Below are 20,085 nucleotides of genomic sequence, written 5' to 3'. Positions count from 1 at the left end.
ACAGGGCTGTCCCTCGTCCCAGCCGCTGGCGACAGGACAGCACATTCTGCAAAGAGCAGAGCAGAAATCCTTCATTCCCCAATCTAGACCCCCTCCGGTCCCTGGCTGTGTCTAGAGATTCTGTTCATAAATATTCTGAACAGAACCAGTGACAGAGGACAGCCCTGCTGGAGTCCAATCTGCACTGGGAACAGATTTGACTTGGCCATGGGAGCCAAGCTCCTGCTCCGGTAAGGCAGTGACCAGCAGCCCTTAGTAAGGCTCTCTGGACCCCATACATACATACAGAGCACCCTCCAAAGGACACCAGGGGAGGAATAGTCAAACGCTTTCTCCAAATCCACAAAACACATATGAACTTGATGGGCAAACTCCCCACAAACCCTCCACCACCATTCGAAGAGTGTAGAGCTGGTCCACTGTTTCACAATAAGGATATAGAAACTTTGCCATTGCCCTGAATTTGAGGTTTAGCTGTCCCCCAGTACTCTGGAATATGTAGTTACAACACACTCTCCAGTCCTCCTTGCTGAAAACAGAATCCACCATCCCAGTCTACCAGTTAAATGGTACTGTCCCCACTCCTCAGCTATGCTGCAGAGAGGTTTTAGTTTAATGTTGAGAGATGAATGTGATGACAGCTCATCAAAAATTGATGTACTTAATGTTATGGTGGTTTTTAAAATGCCTCACTAAGTACTTAACCCTTGTGCTATCCTATGGTATCCTATATCCTAGGTATGCTGACGTTGGGAGTGGGGTCCATCTGGAACCCACTAGATATGCGGTGAACTTTTTTAAAAATTATTTTTTATTTTCACTGGTGCCTATTGTAGACATGAAATCCGATTCACCTTTGACATGGGAGGGATAAGACGTCATTGTAAGGGTGGGGTCATCTGGACCCCATAAGATAGCCCAAGGTTAAAGGGTATTTGAAATATTTTCTTTTTTGTTTCAGTAAAATTCACAGGTGATGCCATCACAGCATTCAAGTAAAGATTTTTCAGTCCTATTCAGGCATGTCAACAACTGAATTTATGGTAAGCCGCAGATGTTTTCCTTGTTCCTTTCCCTCATGATGATGTAATAAGTGTTATCTGTGAGGTAAAAATAGAAATGCTGTGTGTGTGGAACTGATTGACATTTTTCAAGGTTAGAAAACAGTGAGAAATGGACATTCTGGTGTTTTAGAACTATCCTTCAAGTGGAGAAATGCAAAAGGTTTTAGCATCATTTACAGAGTGGCCTCATAATCATGTTCCATCATGTTCCGTGCTATTAAACCAAACTTCTAGTTCATATGCAACTAAAATAGACCTAAACAAAAAAGCTGTGACTTTGTGGCATGTGCATTAAGCTTTGCATTAGAATACCTGCTATTAAATCTGTACCAGTATTCTAAAAATATAACAGTTGTTGAGCTTGAGTCCTAGAATAACCTTTGAAAACGGGTGTTTTTCTGATTGTTGATGGCATGGATCATGACCAATATGCGACTACGTGTATTTGTTTTAGTCTTTTTTTGTCTTACATCTTAATCTGTTTCGCACCCTTTTTTTTTTACTTCGCCTCAGTACGAGGAAATCTTTAAATAAATAAAACATATTTAAAAGACAAAGAAAGGAATGTTCTTGCTGCACAGTCATCGAGATCCCTCTAAAGAAGGTATTACTTTTTGAGGTATTACTTTTTTTTTAACAACTCAATTATTTTGAGGTGCATTCAATTATCCAGCCTAACCAGGAATTTGGTTTATCAACTACTGTTGCTAAAGAGAAACCAGCATTTGCCGGAAAGAAGGCGTGAGTGTGGAAATAACTTTGGTATTTTTCTTCCTCCTTGTGACTCAGTGAAGTGAAGAGTCACGATACTTCCCTGGCTTTGGTTTGACTGAATGACGAGCATTGGGGATTTCTTTTTAAAATCTACTGCTAAATTAAGTAGCAGAAAAAGTGACTCAGGCTAGCTCCATTTTCATAGAGTTAAATCCTCTGGAGGTGCTTGCACAGTCTCTTCAAAGAGTGTGTTGTGTGGATGTCCGCCTCTCGGTTGACTTGTCCAAGGTGTGGCCTGCCTTTCGACCACTGACAGTCATGGTGCATTCCTTTGATCATGTGACCTTAAAAGATGGATTAAAGATCTCTGAAAAATAATTTTTAATTCAAACAAAAGCGTACGCAAACTTTGTCAGCTGTGAAAGTGTAAAGCAAGAGAATGTTGGATGATGAATAATTCAGTCATTCGGGTTGCAGAGTGGTATAGTGTTTAGCACTCTTGCCTCACGGTGAGTAGACCCTGGTTCAAATCCTGGCAGGGACCTTTCTGTGGGGAGTTTGCATGTTCTTTGTGCATGTGTGACTTGTCTGTGCAAAAACATGCTTCAATAAGCTGATTGATTACTCTAAATGTCCCTAAGTTTCCAGTCCATTGGCTCTGCAATGAACAGGATAACTGTCTGGGGTGAATCTAGACTTCAACCCACCATCATCTGACAAGAGCTGGGAGGCTCCAGGAGCCTGAACAGAAATGGATTGATGAAGCAATCACAAATATTATTCTTGTTCTGTCTTTAATGACCCTTTTTTCAAAGTAAGTTTTGGGCATGTGTTTTTACACTTGCTGCAGACTGAAATTTAAAGACCCACTCCAATGACAACATGTTCTTGTAGCATTGTTCTCACAGTTGAGGACAACTATAAAGAAAACTAAGACTTAAACTGTGTTTGAGTATTTCTTTACAGCTGGATAGTTCTGATGTTGCTCGCCATTTTTTTTGCTAGGCTTATGTTCACTTGGACTTGTGAGGTGCTATAAGTTAGCGGGAGAGAACGTAAACAAAGGAATGTTGGGTAATGGGTGGAGTTGGTGTCAGCCGAACCTCCACAACTGAGGGTCGAATTTCTAATGATCTCCTGCAGTCCTGCTGAAAATACGTCTTAAAAAACAAAACAGGCTTTTTGAGTTAGACTAAAAACTGCATTAATAATAATTTTAAAGAAACACTGGGAATGATTTTACCATAGAAAAAAATATAGTTGGAGTGGGACTTTTAAGTGAATGTTTTTTTTTTTTAAGTTTTCAAATAAAGTGTTTCTAAACGAATGCTGCATCAGTTTTACTGCAGAAACAAAAGAAAAGAAAAGGTCCATAGGTCTTATATTAGTCCCAGTTAGGTTTCTTCAATTTTATTTTATTATTCAATTAAAATGTTCAGACACCAATCAATAACTTTCAGTTGTCTCCTTTTAATCATTTCTCTGTCAGCAAAAGAGAGTATGGTAGTAAAATTTGTGATTCTTTTTTTTTTCTGAATGTGAGTCTTTTCTTTTGATTGTATCTATCCAGACTGGAATGCAGTTTGTCCATACAAACCTGTCAACACAGTGAGTTCCAACAATAGGCAGACCTAAAGAAATTCTGCCTTTCAGTTTTGTACAGATGGTTATCAGGATTTTGCTGACTGTAAACTGAGATGGCAATAATCCTATTTCCTGCCTGTTATGGTCGTTTGCTTGAAGTCACACTCCAATCATCTTTTGATCTATTTTAAATGTTTCCACTGGGCTTTTAATAATGAATATGCTGTTTTTAGCAAAAAAAAAATAAAAATTCTAGTATGGTTTATGTAGAGTTGCAGAAGTTCATCAGAAATTCACCTCTGAGTTGTGGGCGGGACCACTGGCATGCCTTCAGTTTCAATCATCCCTTTGTTTACACTCTCTTCCACTACCTTATAACCCCTCGCAACCCCAAGCTAACATTAGTGGTGCAACAAAATAGTGAGCAATACTGAAGCTATCCAGCCATACAGTTTTGAGATAGAGGCCAGCTCAGACGAGGAAAACAAAGATGTACGTGGATCTATTTTTCTCCAGTGGATGGGGGGCGGAGCAGAGACATTGTGGCCTACCAACTGTAGCACCTGTCCCACAGCTACAAGCTTTTACAATGGCTTTTTTTTTGTCTAATCCAGATTTACAACAGTTTGAACAAAAAAATCAGCAGAAGTGCAATTTAATCTTAACTTTATTTATACATGTCTTTCCAGAAAAAGGCTTAAGAACAAAAGTAGAATTTTCTTTGGAGTGGGTCTTTAAAGGGTTTTGGCCATAGATAATACTTTTAAAGACAGATTATAAGGCAATTTCTATTAAATGTTAAAATTGTTTAATCTGTTCAAGCTAATGTGAAACAAACAGAAGGAAGTGTAAAAAATAAGTGATCTACAATGCTCATTCTCCCTTGTCTGGAAAACACCAGACAATTTTAACTTTAGGTTGCACAGATGAAAAATCATAAGACTTATGGTAACAACTTATGGTTGTTACCATAAGTCTTTCTGTATTTAAAGAAACAGATAGTTTAAGACAACCACACAACTAATTTATAATGTACAGTAAATCATGACAATGAAGAGAAACAAGCCAACAAGGTTGTAATTGCCCTGTAACTTTTTGCCTTAGGTTAAAGTAAGACTATTACTAAAAAAAACAAAAAACTAAAGGGCGTGATTCACTACCTGATACTTTGCAATGGAACTTTATACACTCATTAATAAGTAGTTGTCAACAATGATCCAAACTTTAATGGTGACCTTTAAATTGCAGTTCAAACAACAAATTGCTTGAGTTAAAAAAAAGAAAGAAAGTATGAATGCATATTGCTAGATTTTTAGAAGTGTTTGTTGACATGGCTTAAAGAATTAAAATAGCTTAATTTTTTTGCAAGCTTCCTCGTCTTTATTTTTGGCTCTTGAGAATAAAGAAATGCTATCAACCATTGTAACTGATCTTAGTATTTTCCAACTACTTATATGTATAAGCTTACATTTTTATACATAATACAGGCTTTACTATCTAAACATGTTTTCAATTACATCTAAGCTGTTTTTGAAGGAAAAGCCGATGTCAGTTTCACACTAGGCAATGAACCTCTAATTTTCTTTGTATACACGAGTCTCAGATTACAGGCGGAAGTCACAGAGAAGATTTCTAGAGTCAATACTCAGAAAAACTCCTCCTGCTTTTCTTTGTACAGCTATTGTTGATTTTTTAAAAACGTAATGGCGTGAACGCAGAACATAGCTGGAGATGTCAAACTGGATATGTGACTTGCTTGTCAAGTGTGTTCATGCAGAAAGTCTACTTTATTCTTTGTGAGATGCATACGGGAAGGATTTTTTTATCTTTTGTCCCTGTACTTCAACAGTATTAACTCTTCATTGTGACATGCTCTTTATTAGGCTGCTTTAAGATAACAGATAACTAGTCTAGTCAAATGTGGACATAAAAAAACACAGTGGATTAAAAAATAAAATGCATATTTTAAGTAGTTAGAGTGAGTGAAATATATTCTGAGTCCTTTTTTTTTTTAAATAATGACCTCAATGAACATGAATGAGAGATATGCACCAACACTCTGAACTGTTGGCCCAGTTTGAACTGCTTGAAAACAGTTAGTATTCATTATCTGTTCATCTGTGTACAGTGGTTATGGAGGAATGAGGCTGTGTAAATGTTTCTTATGTGTGTACATCTAAGCTTTAATCAAAGAGCTGATTACTATTTTTCTATCATAAACATGTAAATATTAGCTAAATTTACAAAAAAAATCTTAGTTATCTAGAGTTTCTATAAAAATGTTTCAAAATAACTTTATTGTAAGAATCTGTAGAAGATTTATTTTAAAAATGTAATGTTTTTTAACAGTTCTCAGAAATATTTGTCTCAACAAATTATTTAGCTAAATCATTCCAAGAAGCTTGCAGCTCCTTGCAATGTTTTAGCTAAATAAAATTGCAGAGTAACAGGAAGACATAATAAATTCAGAACATTCTTTCTTTTCAAAAACTCTCTTAAGTTTATGGCTTAAAGTAGACTGATGTTGAACATTTTCTCTTAAATCAGTTTATAATTTCTAGATGTGCAATATGTTTTAAGAGTCATTGAAAAATCCCATTTTGAAGTAAAAACAAAATATAAGTTCAGATAAAAGCAAATAATTTACTTATCTTTCATTTAAATTAATAGTTTGCATTTTTTTGTTGTTTTGTTTTTTATGGTAACTACAATAAATATGTTAACTATGAATTGCAGTAAGAACCTTTCCTCAGAGTTATTTGAATTCGTATAGAATGCTGCTACAAGCTTCGCTTAACCTTCCTAAGTAGAGTGATGTGTTCTCTTCTACTAGTTCCTGCTATCAATCGTGCTGCTGCATTCTGAACAAGCTGAAAACTTTTTAAAGAACTTGTCGGGCATGCTATTAGTAAAGAGTTACAGTAATCCAGTCTAGACATAACAAATGCATGGAGGAGTTTTTCAACATCACTTTTTGTGATCCTAGCTGTATTGCATAGGTGAAAAAATGCAGTTTTGAGCCTCAAATGATAAATCCTGGTCAAATAAAACCCCTAAGTTTCTGACTGAAGAATTGGAGGCAATATTTACACCATCCAGGGAGACCATTATATATTGACCTCAGTTTTTTCTAGGAGGAGGTAATTAATTGTCATCCAGGTTTTAATGTCTCTAATGCATGAATTCAGTTTCTCTAGGTGGTCATTCTGGTCTTGTTTAATGGATAAATACAACTGTGTATCATCTGCATAACAATGAAAATTAATGCTGTGTTTCCTGATTATGTTTCCTAAGGGCAGTTTTGACTCTTGGAACCTAAAGAAGATACATCTCTATCAATGTTTTTGTGATAATTAATGTTTGGGTGATATGGAGGGTGGGGTGATAGGTTGTACATCATGAGAATTAAAGATCTGCGGCACTGCTTCTCCCTGCACTGAAGTTGGATCAATCTTCTGCTGAAGGAATGGCAGAAAGTGACCAGGATTGTCCATGACGGATGTCAGCTTGGCCATCTTCCTCCACTCACCAACCTCCTCCATAGAGTCCTCAGCAAGCATCTTCTTGGACGTGTGGCCCTCGTCTGTCATTGTCTGAAACACAGAATGAAAGTCAATGAGTGTTTATTTACATTTAGTCTCCTGCATTGTGTGTGGAAAACAACAGACACGGTATTTTAGCAGGTTTGCTCAAGCTGTTACAGAATCTACACGGACAGAATCCAGCTAGACAATAAAATAAGTAAATGATGAATAAATTATTTTTACTCAAACATCACAAAAGTGTTAAGGTTCTGATGGACTGTGCTTCCTTTTAATGAACATGTCACCTAAAGATTGATGTTTCCTGCATCTCATTTGCAGATGTTTTCCATCCCTTTATCAGTTAGTGGACTCGCACCTTTGGAACATTTTCTGAAACTACAGATCGCTTGAGCTCAGATGAAAGTAGATGTACTTGTTTTTTAGTGTGCAGGTTATCGCTGCTTCATCATTGTTTGTGTTTTTCTGTGTTCAATGCTTTTCTCTTGGTCCTTAAAACCTTTCTGCCAGTTCGCAGCGTTTCCTCATACTTGTTTCAGCAGACTGATAGGAATTCACGTCCTGTATTGAATTATTACATAAGATATCAATAGTTTTTTTAAGTATTGGTTTTATGGGAAGAAGGAAAAATATTTACAGCAGAGTTCCTTCCTGCCGGCTTTACAGGAACACCTTAGACTGTCAGCTGTATGTCGATCAAGATGTGCACAAGAAAAGCTTCCTGTAAGCGTGCTGTCATTTTCTCCTTAGGCCCTGAGGACCTTATTACTATTTCCTTCATCATAATCAAATGCTATTGCAAAAGTAGAGAAGACCAATCTGTGTGGATTTAATCCCACATTTTTTAAAACTGGTTAATGAGGAAGAAAATGTAAAAGAATGTTTTTCACCAATATTTTTAAATTAATTTATCTTTTTCTTCATCCTATTACCTTAGTCTTGGGTATGCAATGCTGTTTATGCAGAAATCTAAAACACACGGCCAATTTCAGTAATATGAAGCGCCTTAAGACACTAGAATTACATCTTAAGGGAAATTAAGCGAGATGCATTTTGCCTTAAATAACTATCTGAGATAGCTCAAAGAACTGGACTTTCTTAGAGTTCTCTAGAAGAGATGGTTCCACCTAAAGAGGAAACTTTGTGAATTTTTGGAACGCTCATTCACATGTGAGATATTTCCACTTCGACTTCCTTTATGGGAAGAGAGTTTAGTCACGTTCCTTTCACATAAAATATGCAGATCTACAGAATAATAATTATTCAAAAAGAGCACATTAGTACAGATATGTCAAAGAATATGTGAAAGAGACATATTTTGAAATAAACCAATGGTATAAAAAAATTCATAATTTATTAATATATTTACAATGAATACTTTTTTAAAGATGCTAGTTAAAAAAGTTGACAATGGAGTTTCTCATCCTCATGTTTATAGTCATCCAAATATGCGTTCCTGTAATGTCCTCACTTGTTTCAGTAAATGATGCAGCAGACAGCAGAGGAACGCCTCCGGCGCTCAACCACGTGAAAGTCTAATTGCAGTAAATTAGTTCCTACAAGCTTAAGATTTGCCAGTCAGTGTGGCTTTTGTAACTCACATGCCAGCAGTTTATGAATCTGATCTCCAAAATTTAAACCATTAAAAAATAAAAAAGAACATGGATTGAGTCAAACTAACAACATCATGTGATAACTTTTGCTTTGCCATTCTTGACTGGAAAATTAGCCAATTGGTTTGCTTAAAAGAAAGCTAAAACAAAATAGTCAATTTTAGTGTTTTAACCACAATCAAAAGGTTAGAATGTTTTCTAAAGAAAAAAAAACAGTTTTTTATATAGCATCTGTTGTAGTGAAACAATATTTTTCTCAAGGCACCTGTCTATGAGTTGTTTTTACATCAGGTCTTTCATTATTGCTTTACAGCTCATGAGAAAGAAACTGAGTAAAACGTTTGTCAAATGGTCTTTAGCAACTTTGATTTTCATCTGACCTCATTAGTTTTTTGATGCGCAGAAATGACTCACTTATATTTTTAACGCTCTTTTAAATTATTGTGTTTTTTGGTGAAGGCCTGTTGGTTCTTCAATGTATTTGTTGTAACATGTTTGTTTATTCTCAAACAAATAAAGGTCAACAATTTTTTATTTGCTCTAGTGAGTTCACAAGACTGTACGGGAGGTTTTGTGGCTTGTTTAGTTTCTGCAAATGTCAATCACGTTTCCTTATTCCTTGTAGGCGGAATTTGCTTTTGGTCTGGCATCCTCTTAAAGTCTACTCGTTCTCTTTGACTGCAGGCATGCTCTGTCTGATTTGTAGAATTTACTGTACAAAATTTTACTTTGATTTAGTTTTATAACCACATCAAAAGATTACAAACAGTGAGACTAACCTAATTCATTATTTGTCAAATCTCAGCTTGATTTTAGTAGGGTGTTACAGATATTTTTATGTTATAGGTGAAAATGTGGACTAAATATTGACTGCTGTGGTTTCTAATAGGCTTATCATTCACAAGTGTTGGTCCACATACTCTAACACAAGTTGGATTTGAATGAGTGAATAAGAAGACAGGGATGTCAAATTAGAAACCTATTGGAGATACATTTAAAAATATTTACTATATAGTCAAGTCATTGGAGTTCCAGGAACAGTCAGATAGTAAAAGATTATTTGTTATATTCTTAGTCTTGAGGGGGTATCTATGTTTTTTGCTATAAAAGTTCCCCAAATTTATCTCATTTTTGTAAATACATAAACATACAGTATAGATAAATAAGTTTCACAAATTTGCACATTGAAAATGAATCTATTTCGCATATTTTGCTGCCCTCTGCTGGTGAATTTGAGCAATTGCTTGCACTGATTTGACATATTTGATGCTTTTAGGAACCGTCATTGTAGCCATACATGTTTTTAGTCTATACACAAACTTTGGTCAATCTTTGATTTATATAGTTTGGGTTTGTGTATTTATGAATAGGTTTTTTTTGTGTGCTTATTTTTTTGTTTTTTGTTTTATAAATTAAATCAAAATTTAAAACTATATTAATCAGTGAATTGCTTTAACTTTCATGTAAAGAAAATATTAGTTTATCAACAATTATTACCAAATTTTAGATAATGCAGATTGTATGTATTTTAATGGTACTGCCAGTTATCCTCAGCATTTGATGTCACTTTATTTTTCGCTGCCCTTATTTGACTGTTTATTATGTGTACGCCTCGGTTGGCTCGCACCATCAAATAGAATACTAGTTCACTGGCTACAATTTATTTTTATGTATTTACTTCAGCCTCCTGTTCACTCAAAACAGTACTTAGTTCCCTATAGCTCACTACATGATTTACGGAACCTTGACCAACTTTTTCTTTCTGTTCCTAGATATTAAAAGCAATCTGGAAAAAAAGAGTTTTGTGTTAAAGTACTTAGTGACTGGAATAATCTTCCTCCTTCTTTACGCTCTATCTAAATGCTCGTTATTCTTAAAAAAACAACTTTTTTAATTCGTTTCAAAAACCTTTGCCATTGTTTTTATTTCTCTAATGAATATTTAGTGTTCCTAATGTTACTTTTGTTGTGTATTACTTTCTTTTAATTAATAAAAGATTATTACTATTTTATGACTTTTATTTTTTAGTTTATTTGTTTTTTGCCTTAAACTTTGAATTATTGTTTTGTGCGAGGTCATTCAAGAGAGTGGTGAATACAGGGAGCTGGTGTGTTTGTGTGTGCACACGAGTGAGTTTGTGCATACTGCGAGCTAGAATTTATTGTTTTTTTGCTTGTTTTTTGTGTTGTTTTTATTATTGCTTCTCGTCTACTTTAGTTAACATCTGATACAGATGACTCTCTTAAAAACGAGATGTTGTGTCTCAAGGGGCTTATCCTCAAATCACTTGAATAAAACAACAGACAATTGGATTTGCCAGGAAGTTGAAAGACAAAAAGAAAACAATTACATTTAAAAAATAAAAATAGCATACTATTTTCTAAAGCTTTAAATGAGACCAAGCTTCAACAATTTCAACAGGCTTTGTGTTTGTGCAGAATACTTTCTATGTATAGCCCACTTTTCATCTTTTATTACATGCAATGTCATCTCATTCTGAAAAAACATAAAACATTGTTTTTTGTTTTCACATTTACACTTGTGTATTTTATTATTTAGCTATAATTATGAGTAAATCAACTATACATTTCTCTAGGTTTAATTTCTGAGCGAGTCACACCCATAGAAAATGCATTTCTTCTGGATACAGCAAAATGAAGCCAATTCAGTCGCCGTCTTTCCACAATAAGGATGTTGCTCTGTTGAAGCCAGATGACAGTGATTGGTCTGAGTGAACATTTCTATGGCAACTACTGTACCCAATCAGGATTGAGCTTGTTCAAAGAACTGAAAGCGAGCTGGGGAGAATCTGTCAATCAAACAATCGGGTTAATCCTTTTACTGAGGCATCTGATTGGCCAGTTTATAATTAAAATATGAAAAAAAATAGGGTTAGCAAGAATGTATTAAAAATAGGGTATCAGAGCAAGTATGGTTGTTCTGACAAATAGAATGAGTAAAAGTCATTGACTGTAAAATTATTTTATACACAGTCTATGTTTGGAACTCAAGTGGGAAAGATTGCTCAGTCCAGTTCTCTTTTACAGTCAATGGTTTATACAGACTGGTTGCTACAAAACGAGTAAACCCTTCTAAAACGTCTGAGTGAATAAAGGTGAGGCACTGTGTCTGGTTGTTAATAATAATTATTATTTTAAATTATGTGTTTCATTGAGTAAAAGTAATAAACCATTTTGAGAGAGATTTATTTAATTTTACTGGTAAAAATATATATATATTTGACGGGCGGCAAAGACCAAAGTCCTTCTGAATGTCTGCGCCTGCGCACTGCTCCCCCTCTCGGATAGGGTGTCACTGACTTCCGGTGAGTCCCAAACAGACCCGGGCGGTGTTTTGACAGCGCTGCTGCTGTGAAACAGGGTTCTTTCAACCTGACATCATGTCTGCACGGGTGGGCTTTGTGCTGCTGCTTTTCACGGTGATTCTGCGACTCGGTAAAATAAATATTTATTATTTACATGTCGTTTTCATGCATTGTAATCGTTGCTAGAATTGATACTGTTTCTGTTTCGCTCTCTGAAGGAGACTCCAGGTTTATTCTGGACCCTGCGTCTCTCATTAGCCAGGGATTTCAGGTGAGCTTTCTGATAGGTGTTTATTTACAGATTGTTTATTATAAGCATTTAATCGACCAAAACAGCAGGTATTGCTTTAAAGGGGTTTAACCAGATGTATATTTTTTTCCTCCTCAGCCATTGGATCAATGTGCAGAATGCAGCCAGATCATAGGCATGTCAGCCAACATGATTTCAAGCAGTGATGCTAAAGTAAGGGAATAAACCGGTTTTATTAAACGTATAAATAAATAAGCGTCCATGTTTGTTTAAAATGTGTTAAAAGATCAAATGTGGTGTTGTGTTTTACAGATGACTGTGTATGAGGCCCTGCATGCTGCCTGTCTGCGCCTGCCCAAACAACAGGCATTACAGTGTCATTCTCAGGTGAAAACATACCTACCTAAAGTCTTGCAGCAAACGCCCAGTCACCTGGTGAGTTTCATCTTTCATTAACCTTTTTTTGAGCAAAGACAGTTTAGTTTTACATTTGAATGTTTCTGCAGAAACCAAGAGAGACTTGCGTGGTTTTTGGGCTTTGCGCTCCTCAAAAAGACGAGGAACCTCCTCAAAGTGTTGACGCTGAAGGTTTATCCGACTCTGCACCGGTTTCTGCCACTGAAACCCAAGTGAGTTTGGGAAAGCAGAAGTGAAGCGTTGCATGAAAACGACTAAAAGGTGTCACATCCATCTGAAACTTTTGGGCCTCTTTTTTTTTTTTAAATGTAGAAAATTTCTGGTCCGGTTTGTGCCTTGTGTTTGATGGTGATCAAAAAGCTGGAGAACATGTTGCCCAAAAACATGACCGAGGTGAATGTTTTATCTGATCAATTATATTTAGATGCATTTAGAGCCGCATGTTGAAGTAACCATCTTCTCTTATGGCTGCAGGATGTCGTTCTGAAGCTCATGGGAGAAGTCTGCGATCTTGTACCTGCGAGCTATAAACAGCAATGTGATGATTTTGTAGACAAATATGGAGCAGATATTGTGGAATTCCTTTTGTCATCTGCTGCACCTCACACCATCTGTACGATACTGCACCTCTGTTTGTTTAAAGAGCAGCCTGTTCCAGGTGAGTTAAATTATTTTAGCGTTAAAATGATCCTAAATTTAGAAAATATATATTTTTAATTGATCGGTTAGAGTTAGCAATTCTGCACCTATAATTAAAGTTTAAAATGTTGATTATGACGTGAAGTGAAAGGCCTCCTTAGGTCTTGAATGAGGCTGAGCTCAAAGCATCAGTTTATATCAGTGTCAGCACCGACATTGGAAGGATGTCAAAGTTTTAACAGTTTTTACAGGATTTTAATGTACCTTTTTAAGTCGTTCTTTATAAAATAAAATAGATGATTTCTTCTTGCAAGTCTGCCTAAAATGATCAGTCATGTTGTGGCTTTTTCCATCATCCAACTTGATTTATGGAAAAAATAAGACCAAAGGAAGAGTTTTAGCAGCAGTACTTAAGTTATGGAAAACACTTTGTTTTTTCTTTTTAAAATGACAAGTATCTACAAGAAACAACTTTAACTGGATTTACATAATTCTGAACTTTTGCACAAAAATGTTGCACAAACCTGTTTTTTCTTAATGATTTTAACAATTTAGACTCACTAAGTCTTCAAAAAGGTTTTTGGATTTGAGTCGTTTCAGAGAATGTGTTTGGCTTTGCAGATACAGAATCATTAGGTCATAGTTTGTGTTTAAAATCAGCTTAACTATTAAAATAGTGGCTCTACTTACACTGCAGAGGTGCTTCTCCCCTCGGATTGCGAGTCATGCCGGACGTTAGCGGCGCTGCATCGTGTCCACCTGGGTTTCAACGCCACTGAAGCACAGACATCAGCTTTCCTGCAGTCCGTGTGCACCATTCACCCAAACGCCGTCCCCAAGGTAAGAAGACTCGCAGTTATTTTGAACATTTCTCACATAAAAACCCACTTTGCTTAAAAAAATAAATAAAAACACGTTTTTCCTTAGATAAACAAAGTACAGCATTTTTATAAATTCCCCCAAAAATATTTTTACAGTGCGACGCCTTCACCAGAACCTATGGGTCACAGCTGCAAAGGACTTTGGGGAACCAGATGGAGGTTTCAGACGCTTGTGAAGTAAGAACTGCTTAACAAAAACGACTTTTCTTTAAAAAGGTATTTTAAGAGTTTTGGGTACAGTTAGAACTCTTATTAGTTTAGTGAGCTTCACTTTAAATTCCCTTAATTAACCCCAGCAGTTATTATGCCACACCCATTTTTGCAGAGTGTTTATGAAAATAAAGAACATTAATTGACATATTTTTAAATTGTTATATGTGAATGAATCATCACACTTATTTGACTTCAGTTTGAGACGATTTGATACTTTTGCCCTTCAGAGAGCCGATCTGTGCCAAACCATGAAGAAGCTGGACCTGCTGGGGAGTAATCCGTGTACATGGGGGCCAAGCTACTGGTGCCAAAACATGGAGACTGCTCAGAAGTGTGGGGTAGGTGACCTTTATTACTGCATGTTGGGCTGTAAGGATGGCCAAGCTGGATGGCAGAGGGGTATTTCCCAGAAACTAAATTTTTTTTTTAAGTTAAAGCAAATGAACATAATGTAACTTCAGGCTTTATTGGGTAGAGGAAAATTCTGAGTCAAAGTTCAGGACAAAAATAGAAAACTCATCGGGGAAGGAATCGTTTAAAATCGTTTTTTCTTTGGCCAGTTTGACATCATCACCACTTTTTTAAGGAAGTATGGAACACAAAAAAATCTTCACTATGAATTTCATTTTTTTCTACCAACAGAACCAATTCTTCTGTGAGAAGTTCATGTGGAAGAGTTAGAGCCCGGTTCCTCCAGGACTGCTGATGCATCAGGCAACATTCCTCAAGTGTTTTCCACTGATCGCTTTTGAAATGTTTCATAAATGCACTGATCACCTTTTTTTTTTTTTAAACCAAACGAAAATGGTTTGCTTTAGATGTTGTTTTAATCAGAATTGATCTAGAATTTTGCCTTTGCACGCCAATCTGTCGCAATTTTTATTGTTAGTTGTTGTTTAGATTGTTTTAACTTTGCCATAAATGTAAAATCAAAATATCCAAAATATCAAAGTTCTGATGCTGTAAATGAGAGGATGTAACATTTGAAAACACAAAAAGTCAAATATCACGGAGATGTTTTATTTAGAAAACAGTTTTTTAAAGATAAAAATGTGGTCAAAAACTTAGATGTACATTTGCTTCAACGGGCTGCACAGATTATCATAATATCTTGTTGCAACTTTCATGCCATGTATTGTACACACTGTTCAAATAAATGTCCAGTTTGTTGGGAAGAGGATTTCAAAGCCTCTGATAATAAAACCAAATTAATAAGCTTGTTTTTTTTTCATTTACAGCCGTCTGTGGTTTGTTTGCTTCATCAATTTTGTCTCTTCCAGATCTGTGAAGAAAAAGAGTAAAGGCAGCTTTAAAGACAAGCAGCTCTCTTGCTAAGCATAAACATTTTCTAATATGACCTCATAGCAATGAAAGAAGACTTCCTAAAAATCTGGATATTTCTGATAAGTATTTAATTTATAAAAAAAAAAAATGGCCAAAGTGGAGCTTTACTTGTAATAAGACAGAAAATGATTCACACAAATTATAAAAATAACGACAAAAATATAACAATGCTAGTTTCAGAGACCAAACTTGCCTAAATATTGCAAATCTCACAAAAGTTCTCAACAAAAGTCTAGTTTTCAACAGAAAAATAAACAAGAAGATTTACCTGGATGTACGCCTCTGACAGTGTGATCATCTGGGGGAGGATGTCCGTTACTTGCAGATCCTGCATCTCGTACCACTTCCCTGTGCCCTGGTTAAATGCAAAGATCATGCCTCAGGAGTATGTTAAGAGAGTGCATCATATTCAGCCTTTCTGTTCACATTTTAGCCCTAAAGGGATAACTAACAAGAAAATGTTTGTACAGCAGTTCATTTATGTTAAATAGGACTGCTTTTAATGCAAGAACAGACATTGCATCGTATTGATCGGCCAATCATAAGAGGATGATCAGTATAAACTAGAGGAAAGAACATATCCAACTTCTCTAATTGTAACTTACATGATGAAGCACGTGAATTCTGTACGACCCCTCGGTGGGTTTCCCATCATGCACAACGTTTGCAATCAGATCGTACGTTGTGTTCTTTTCGGTGACTTGAGCTTCTTCTGTCAGGTACTCTCGAAGATCAACATTCCTGTTTTACAAAAATGAAATTTCATCATCTGAAAAAAAACTACATATTTACACATCATATATCATAAGGCCCTGTCAAAATATCTGGATTTTACTGACGTAATGGGGAAGTTTACGATGGTCGGGTTCTTCTCCACAAAGAAATTGTTCTTGGTGAATCTTTTGATGCAAAAGATGAGGTAAGGGGGCAGTTTGGTCAGCTGAAACTTTTTGAGAAAATTCTCTTTGTAGGTTTTGTATTCCTGTGTGTAAAACAGCAAAAAATATATGTAAAAACAAAAAGAAGAACGTGCTACAACTCCAATGTGTTTTTCATTTAGCTGTTGATGCTATCAAACGATTCAGTACCTTCTCTGTGCTGCCGTTGAATTTGCCCAGGATGTTGAAGAGAGGAACCTGAGGAATAATAAGCTGCTCTTTCTCATCCTTGTACAAAGGAGCTGTTGGAAGGTCAAGGGTCAGAAACAGGAAGGTGGACTCAGACATCTGCTCCTGGTACTCCTCTGTTACAAGCAACGCCTCCTTCTCTTCTGGAGGCTGGATTGTTTTAAGAAAAGACAACAAAAAAAATAAAGGATTTAATGAATCAATACTAAAAATAATTTTAAGAAGAAAATAAGATTATTGTGGTCAAAATATATGACCTGCACAAATACACAAATCGCACTTTGGGCAAACATGTTTGATTGCGTTTAAATGAAAAAACAAAGTAAAAGTATAAAAATGTTCCTATGAGCAATACTTATTACAGGATCCAAGAGTCATCTCTGTTCTAATCATTATCTATAGTTAAATGCTGCATATTAATCTGTTATCTTGGATATTTTAAAGTGGAGAATATTTAAATGATTAATTTACACATAAATTAGTTTTAACAACACTAACAATAAAAGTAGGCTAAATTGACACCAATAAAGTACACAAAAAAAACATGAATGAAATTCTTACCACATTGACAAAAAAAAACTTTTGGTTAATCTGTTTTGCTTGATTTTTATTTATTTATTTATTTTGCAAACATATCTCGTTATGTCATCAATAATTTCAAAATAAAAGCCAAACAGACACTTACCAAATCTGGATGTGGGAGTTTCTTGGAGAAAATCCTCATGGAGCCTTGAAAGACTTTAGTAAGAATTGCTGTGTAAACAAGAGCAGACTGGATCACTAAACTAAAACAAAATTACACAAAGACAGCAGCACTGACTCTAAATTAGATTACTTAATGAAAGGGGAAATTTTTAAATAAAATAAACTTATTTAGAATTTCAAAAAAATGAACTATAAATTAGGAGTGAAACCCCATTTCTCCAACTCACATGGCTTCTTCTTTGTGCCTCCGAGAGCGCCATGCAGAGCGTTTAGGAACCATGTCATGAAGTCCACAGCATCACCTGCAAACAAGAAAATGTTGAGTGAACTCTACAAACTCCAACTGTAAGTTGTAAGACGGTGAGGCAAAAAGTCACTGATTCTGCAAGGTCTCTCCCTTAAAAACACAAGTTTGGTTTGTAATGTTGACCATAGACACACTTTAACTGAGAGACCACATGGAAAATAAATTATCCAGGAAATCACTGTCTGATTATTAAATAATTTATTTGTTTAATAGTGCAGAAAATAAGAATTTGGTCAATAACAAAAGTTCAAAAAAGTTACCTTGCTTGGTGATTTGGAAGTTTTTCTTGCTGCACAGGACAACAGCCTGCAGCATCTCATGGGGCGACACATGGGCCTTAAAGTTTCTCGGATTCCAAAGTTTGCGCATCAGCTCCCCAAACCGCTGCACCAACAGAAACATAATGTCCCCCGGTGGCCTACGGATTCCTCTGTAGTTTTCCTCCTCGAGGAAGTAGTTTCGCAAAGGTGGGACGTTGGAAAAAGCCTAATAGGAAAAGTATTCAATGAAACTCTCAGTATTATTTAAGTGATGCCACAGTCTCAAAAAGACAACAGCAGCAGGGTGCCATACCTGTAATACAGCATTGGCATAATCGTTGGCTTTGATGTTGTTAAGCCCAACAATCCCTGGCAGGTAGGTTGTACCATCGTAGGCTCTGTAGAGTTTACCATGTTTGTCCAGACCTTCGATGTGCTGCTTGGTGAAAGTCGGCTTTAACACATACTAAAGGAAAAAAATGATCCCAAGATTAACTACACAAAACAATAATTTATAAATAAAGAAAAGACATGGCAAAAAAACTTTAGATAAATCAATGAGTATAGGATAAAATGTTAAAACAAATCAAAACATAGATTTAAAGTAAAGCCACAACTCTATTTAAAAATGACACTTTAAGAAATTACCAAACATAACCTTTAATCATGGTTTTTGTTTATTTTTTTATTGTGACTTTACACTTAAAATGCGAAAAATATATTCAGTAAGATGTAATGCTGCGCGAACAAAGAAAGACATTTTTGTTTTTTTAATGAAATGTGTAATTATCATACATTGGTTTACCCTGGGTTCACAAAATAAAATTGATTTTAGAACAGAGAACACGTTTAAAAAACTACTGAAATACTACACTGTCAAGCAAGGATGATATAAGTTTATTTACAAAATTGAAGAAAAACAAAACAATTGTAAAGGTGAAAAAATTTAGCCCTTCACTTTATTATGCAACTATAATTTTCATTTGTCCATTAAAAACAGAAGATATATAGTATTACTTACTGTGATATCTTCAAGTGATGAATCGATAATCTCATAGTTATCGGGCAGGCAGTAAAACTTGAGTGTGTGCAGGTTGAGGAACACATGGTGGGAAAACTGGACACTGTGGGTGTAGGCATGAGACTTCTGACCTCTGCCTACAAGTAATGCAAACGTGACAGGATATGCAATGTGCTCTCTAAACAGGAAAAAACATGTGTCTAAATAATTATGCTATTAAATGCCTACCTTGGAAGTATTTCCCACAAATAAGGCAGGCATAAACGTTAATGTGAGACAGAGAGATGGAGCAGAGCTTCTCAAAGTCAAAATCCAGCACACTCCTGCAAGACGAGCAAAGAAACTGAGTTAGCTGTAAAGAGCAATGCTAACTAGCTTAGCCAATTAGCAAATATTTCCAAATATTCCCTTGCCTGTTTATGGTGTCCAGATAAGGACAGTGACGGCTTCTCCGGTCTTCAACTACACGTCCTCGCCTAAATTTGACTGTCACTGCAAAAGAGAGAAAATCACAATAAAACAGAGTAAACTAAACACATTCATTCATAAGTGAACTAGCTAAAGATGCTAGCTAGCTAAGATTTCCGTGTTGTAATCAGACCGTTTTCAAAACAAATTCCTTTTAAATATACATGCAGTTTCTCTGTTTTTTTGTTTATGAAACTATCAGCTTATCAACAAAGGATTGGAGTGATACGATGATATAATTATAAACTTACGTGCTAGAAAATACTCTGCTAGCTAACAAATCGTAAAACGGACGTAAGAGACAAATCAACATACCTTCGTCTTCGTTATCCTCGTCGTCTTCTATCGCATCCCTTTCGCGTTTTAAAGACATTCTTGTAACTATACGTTAGCAAACTTGTCGTTTACGAAACAAAATGGACAAAAACTTTGAGGTTTTCAAGAAGAAATGAATGGAAACTATGAAGCTCCTCAAAACTCGCGGTGGTTGTACGTCGGTGTTACTGAAGTGGGAAATCAAAACGTAACCCGGAGTTTAAAATTACATGTTTTACTCAGTGTAATCTCTAACTAATAAATATTATTTGTTTTTGCATTTTAATGTACACTTT

At 35.7% G+C, this 20,085-nt stretch overlaps 2 protein-coding genes across 2 annotated transcripts; one reads left to right on the top strand and one right to left on the bottom strand.

Annotated features, from left to right (window-relative positions):
- Positions 1-11,811: 11,811 nt before the first annotated feature.
- On the top strand, positions 11,812-15,457 carry sftpbb (surfactant protein Bb). The gene is made up of 11 exons (XM_024274953.2): positions 11,812-11,972; positions 12,061-12,113; positions 12,231-12,305; positions 12,405-12,527; positions 12,599-12,721; positions 12,822-12,902; positions 12,984-13,167; positions 13,846-13,988; positions 14,126-14,206; positions 14,470-14,580; positions 14,885-15,457. Exons 1-11 carry the CDS (start codon positions 11,918-11,920, stop codon positions 14,921-14,923), a joined length of 1,068 nt encoding a protein of 355 aa, XP_024130721.1. The 5' UTR covers positions 11,812-11,917; the 3' UTR covers positions 14,924-15,457.
- Positions 15,249-19,991, bottom strand: usp39 (ubiquitin specific peptidase 39). The gene is made up of 13 exons (XM_024274950.2): positions 19,790-19,991; positions 19,420-19,498; positions 19,235-19,329; positions 19,007-19,143; positions 18,299-18,451; positions 17,986-18,211; positions 17,646-17,720; positions 17,399-17,466; positions 16,675-16,863; positions 16,426-16,568; positions 16,192-16,327; positions 15,855-15,941; positions 15,249-15,524 (listed from the first exon to the last, which is right to left on the bottom strand). Exons 1-13 carry the CDS (start codon positions 19,845-19,847, stop codon positions 15,504-15,506), a joined length of 1,467 nt encoding a protein of 488 aa, XP_024130718.1. The 5' UTR covers positions 19,848-19,991; the 3' UTR covers positions 15,249-15,503.
- Between the last annotated feature and the right edge of the window lie 94 nt (positions 19,992-20,085).

This window comes from Oryzias melastigma, linkage group LG9 (assembly GCF_002922805.2).
Source record: "Oryzias melastigma strain HK-1 linkage group LG9, ASM292280v2, whole genome shotgun sequence".
In the NCBI taxonomy this organism is placed as follows: Eukaryota; Metazoa; Chordata; class Actinopteri; order Beloniformes; family Adrianichthyidae; genus Oryzias; species Oryzias melastigma.
Note: the sequence above shows the minus strand (reverse complement) of the source record. Positions and strands in the feature narration are given on the sequence as shown.

Coding starts and splice junctions, on each gene's coding strand:
- sftpbb (XM_024274953.2), top strand. CDS start 11,918: ATGTCTGCACGGGTGGGCTTTGTGCTGCTGCTTTTCACGGTGATTCTG. Junction 12,306..12,404: donor TTTCAAGCAGTGATGCTAAA/GTAAGGGAATAA, acceptor TGTGTTTTACAG/ATGACTGTGTATGAGGCCCT. Junction 14,207..14,469: donor AGGTTTCAGACGCTTGTGAA/GTAAGAACTGCT, acceptor TTTGCCCTTCAG/AGAGCCGATCTGTGCCAAAC.
- usp39 (XM_024274950.2), bottom strand. CDS start 19,847: ATGTCTTTAAAACGCGAAAGGGATGCGATAGAAGACGACGAGGATAAC. Junction 16,569..16,674: donor TCAACGGCAGCACAGAGAAG/GTACTGAATCGT, acceptor TTTTACACACAG/GAATACAAAACCTACAAAGA. Junction 15,942..16,191: donor GAATTCACGTGCTTCATCAT/GTAAGTTACAAT, acceptor GCATTTAACCAG/GGCACAGGGAAGTGGTACGA.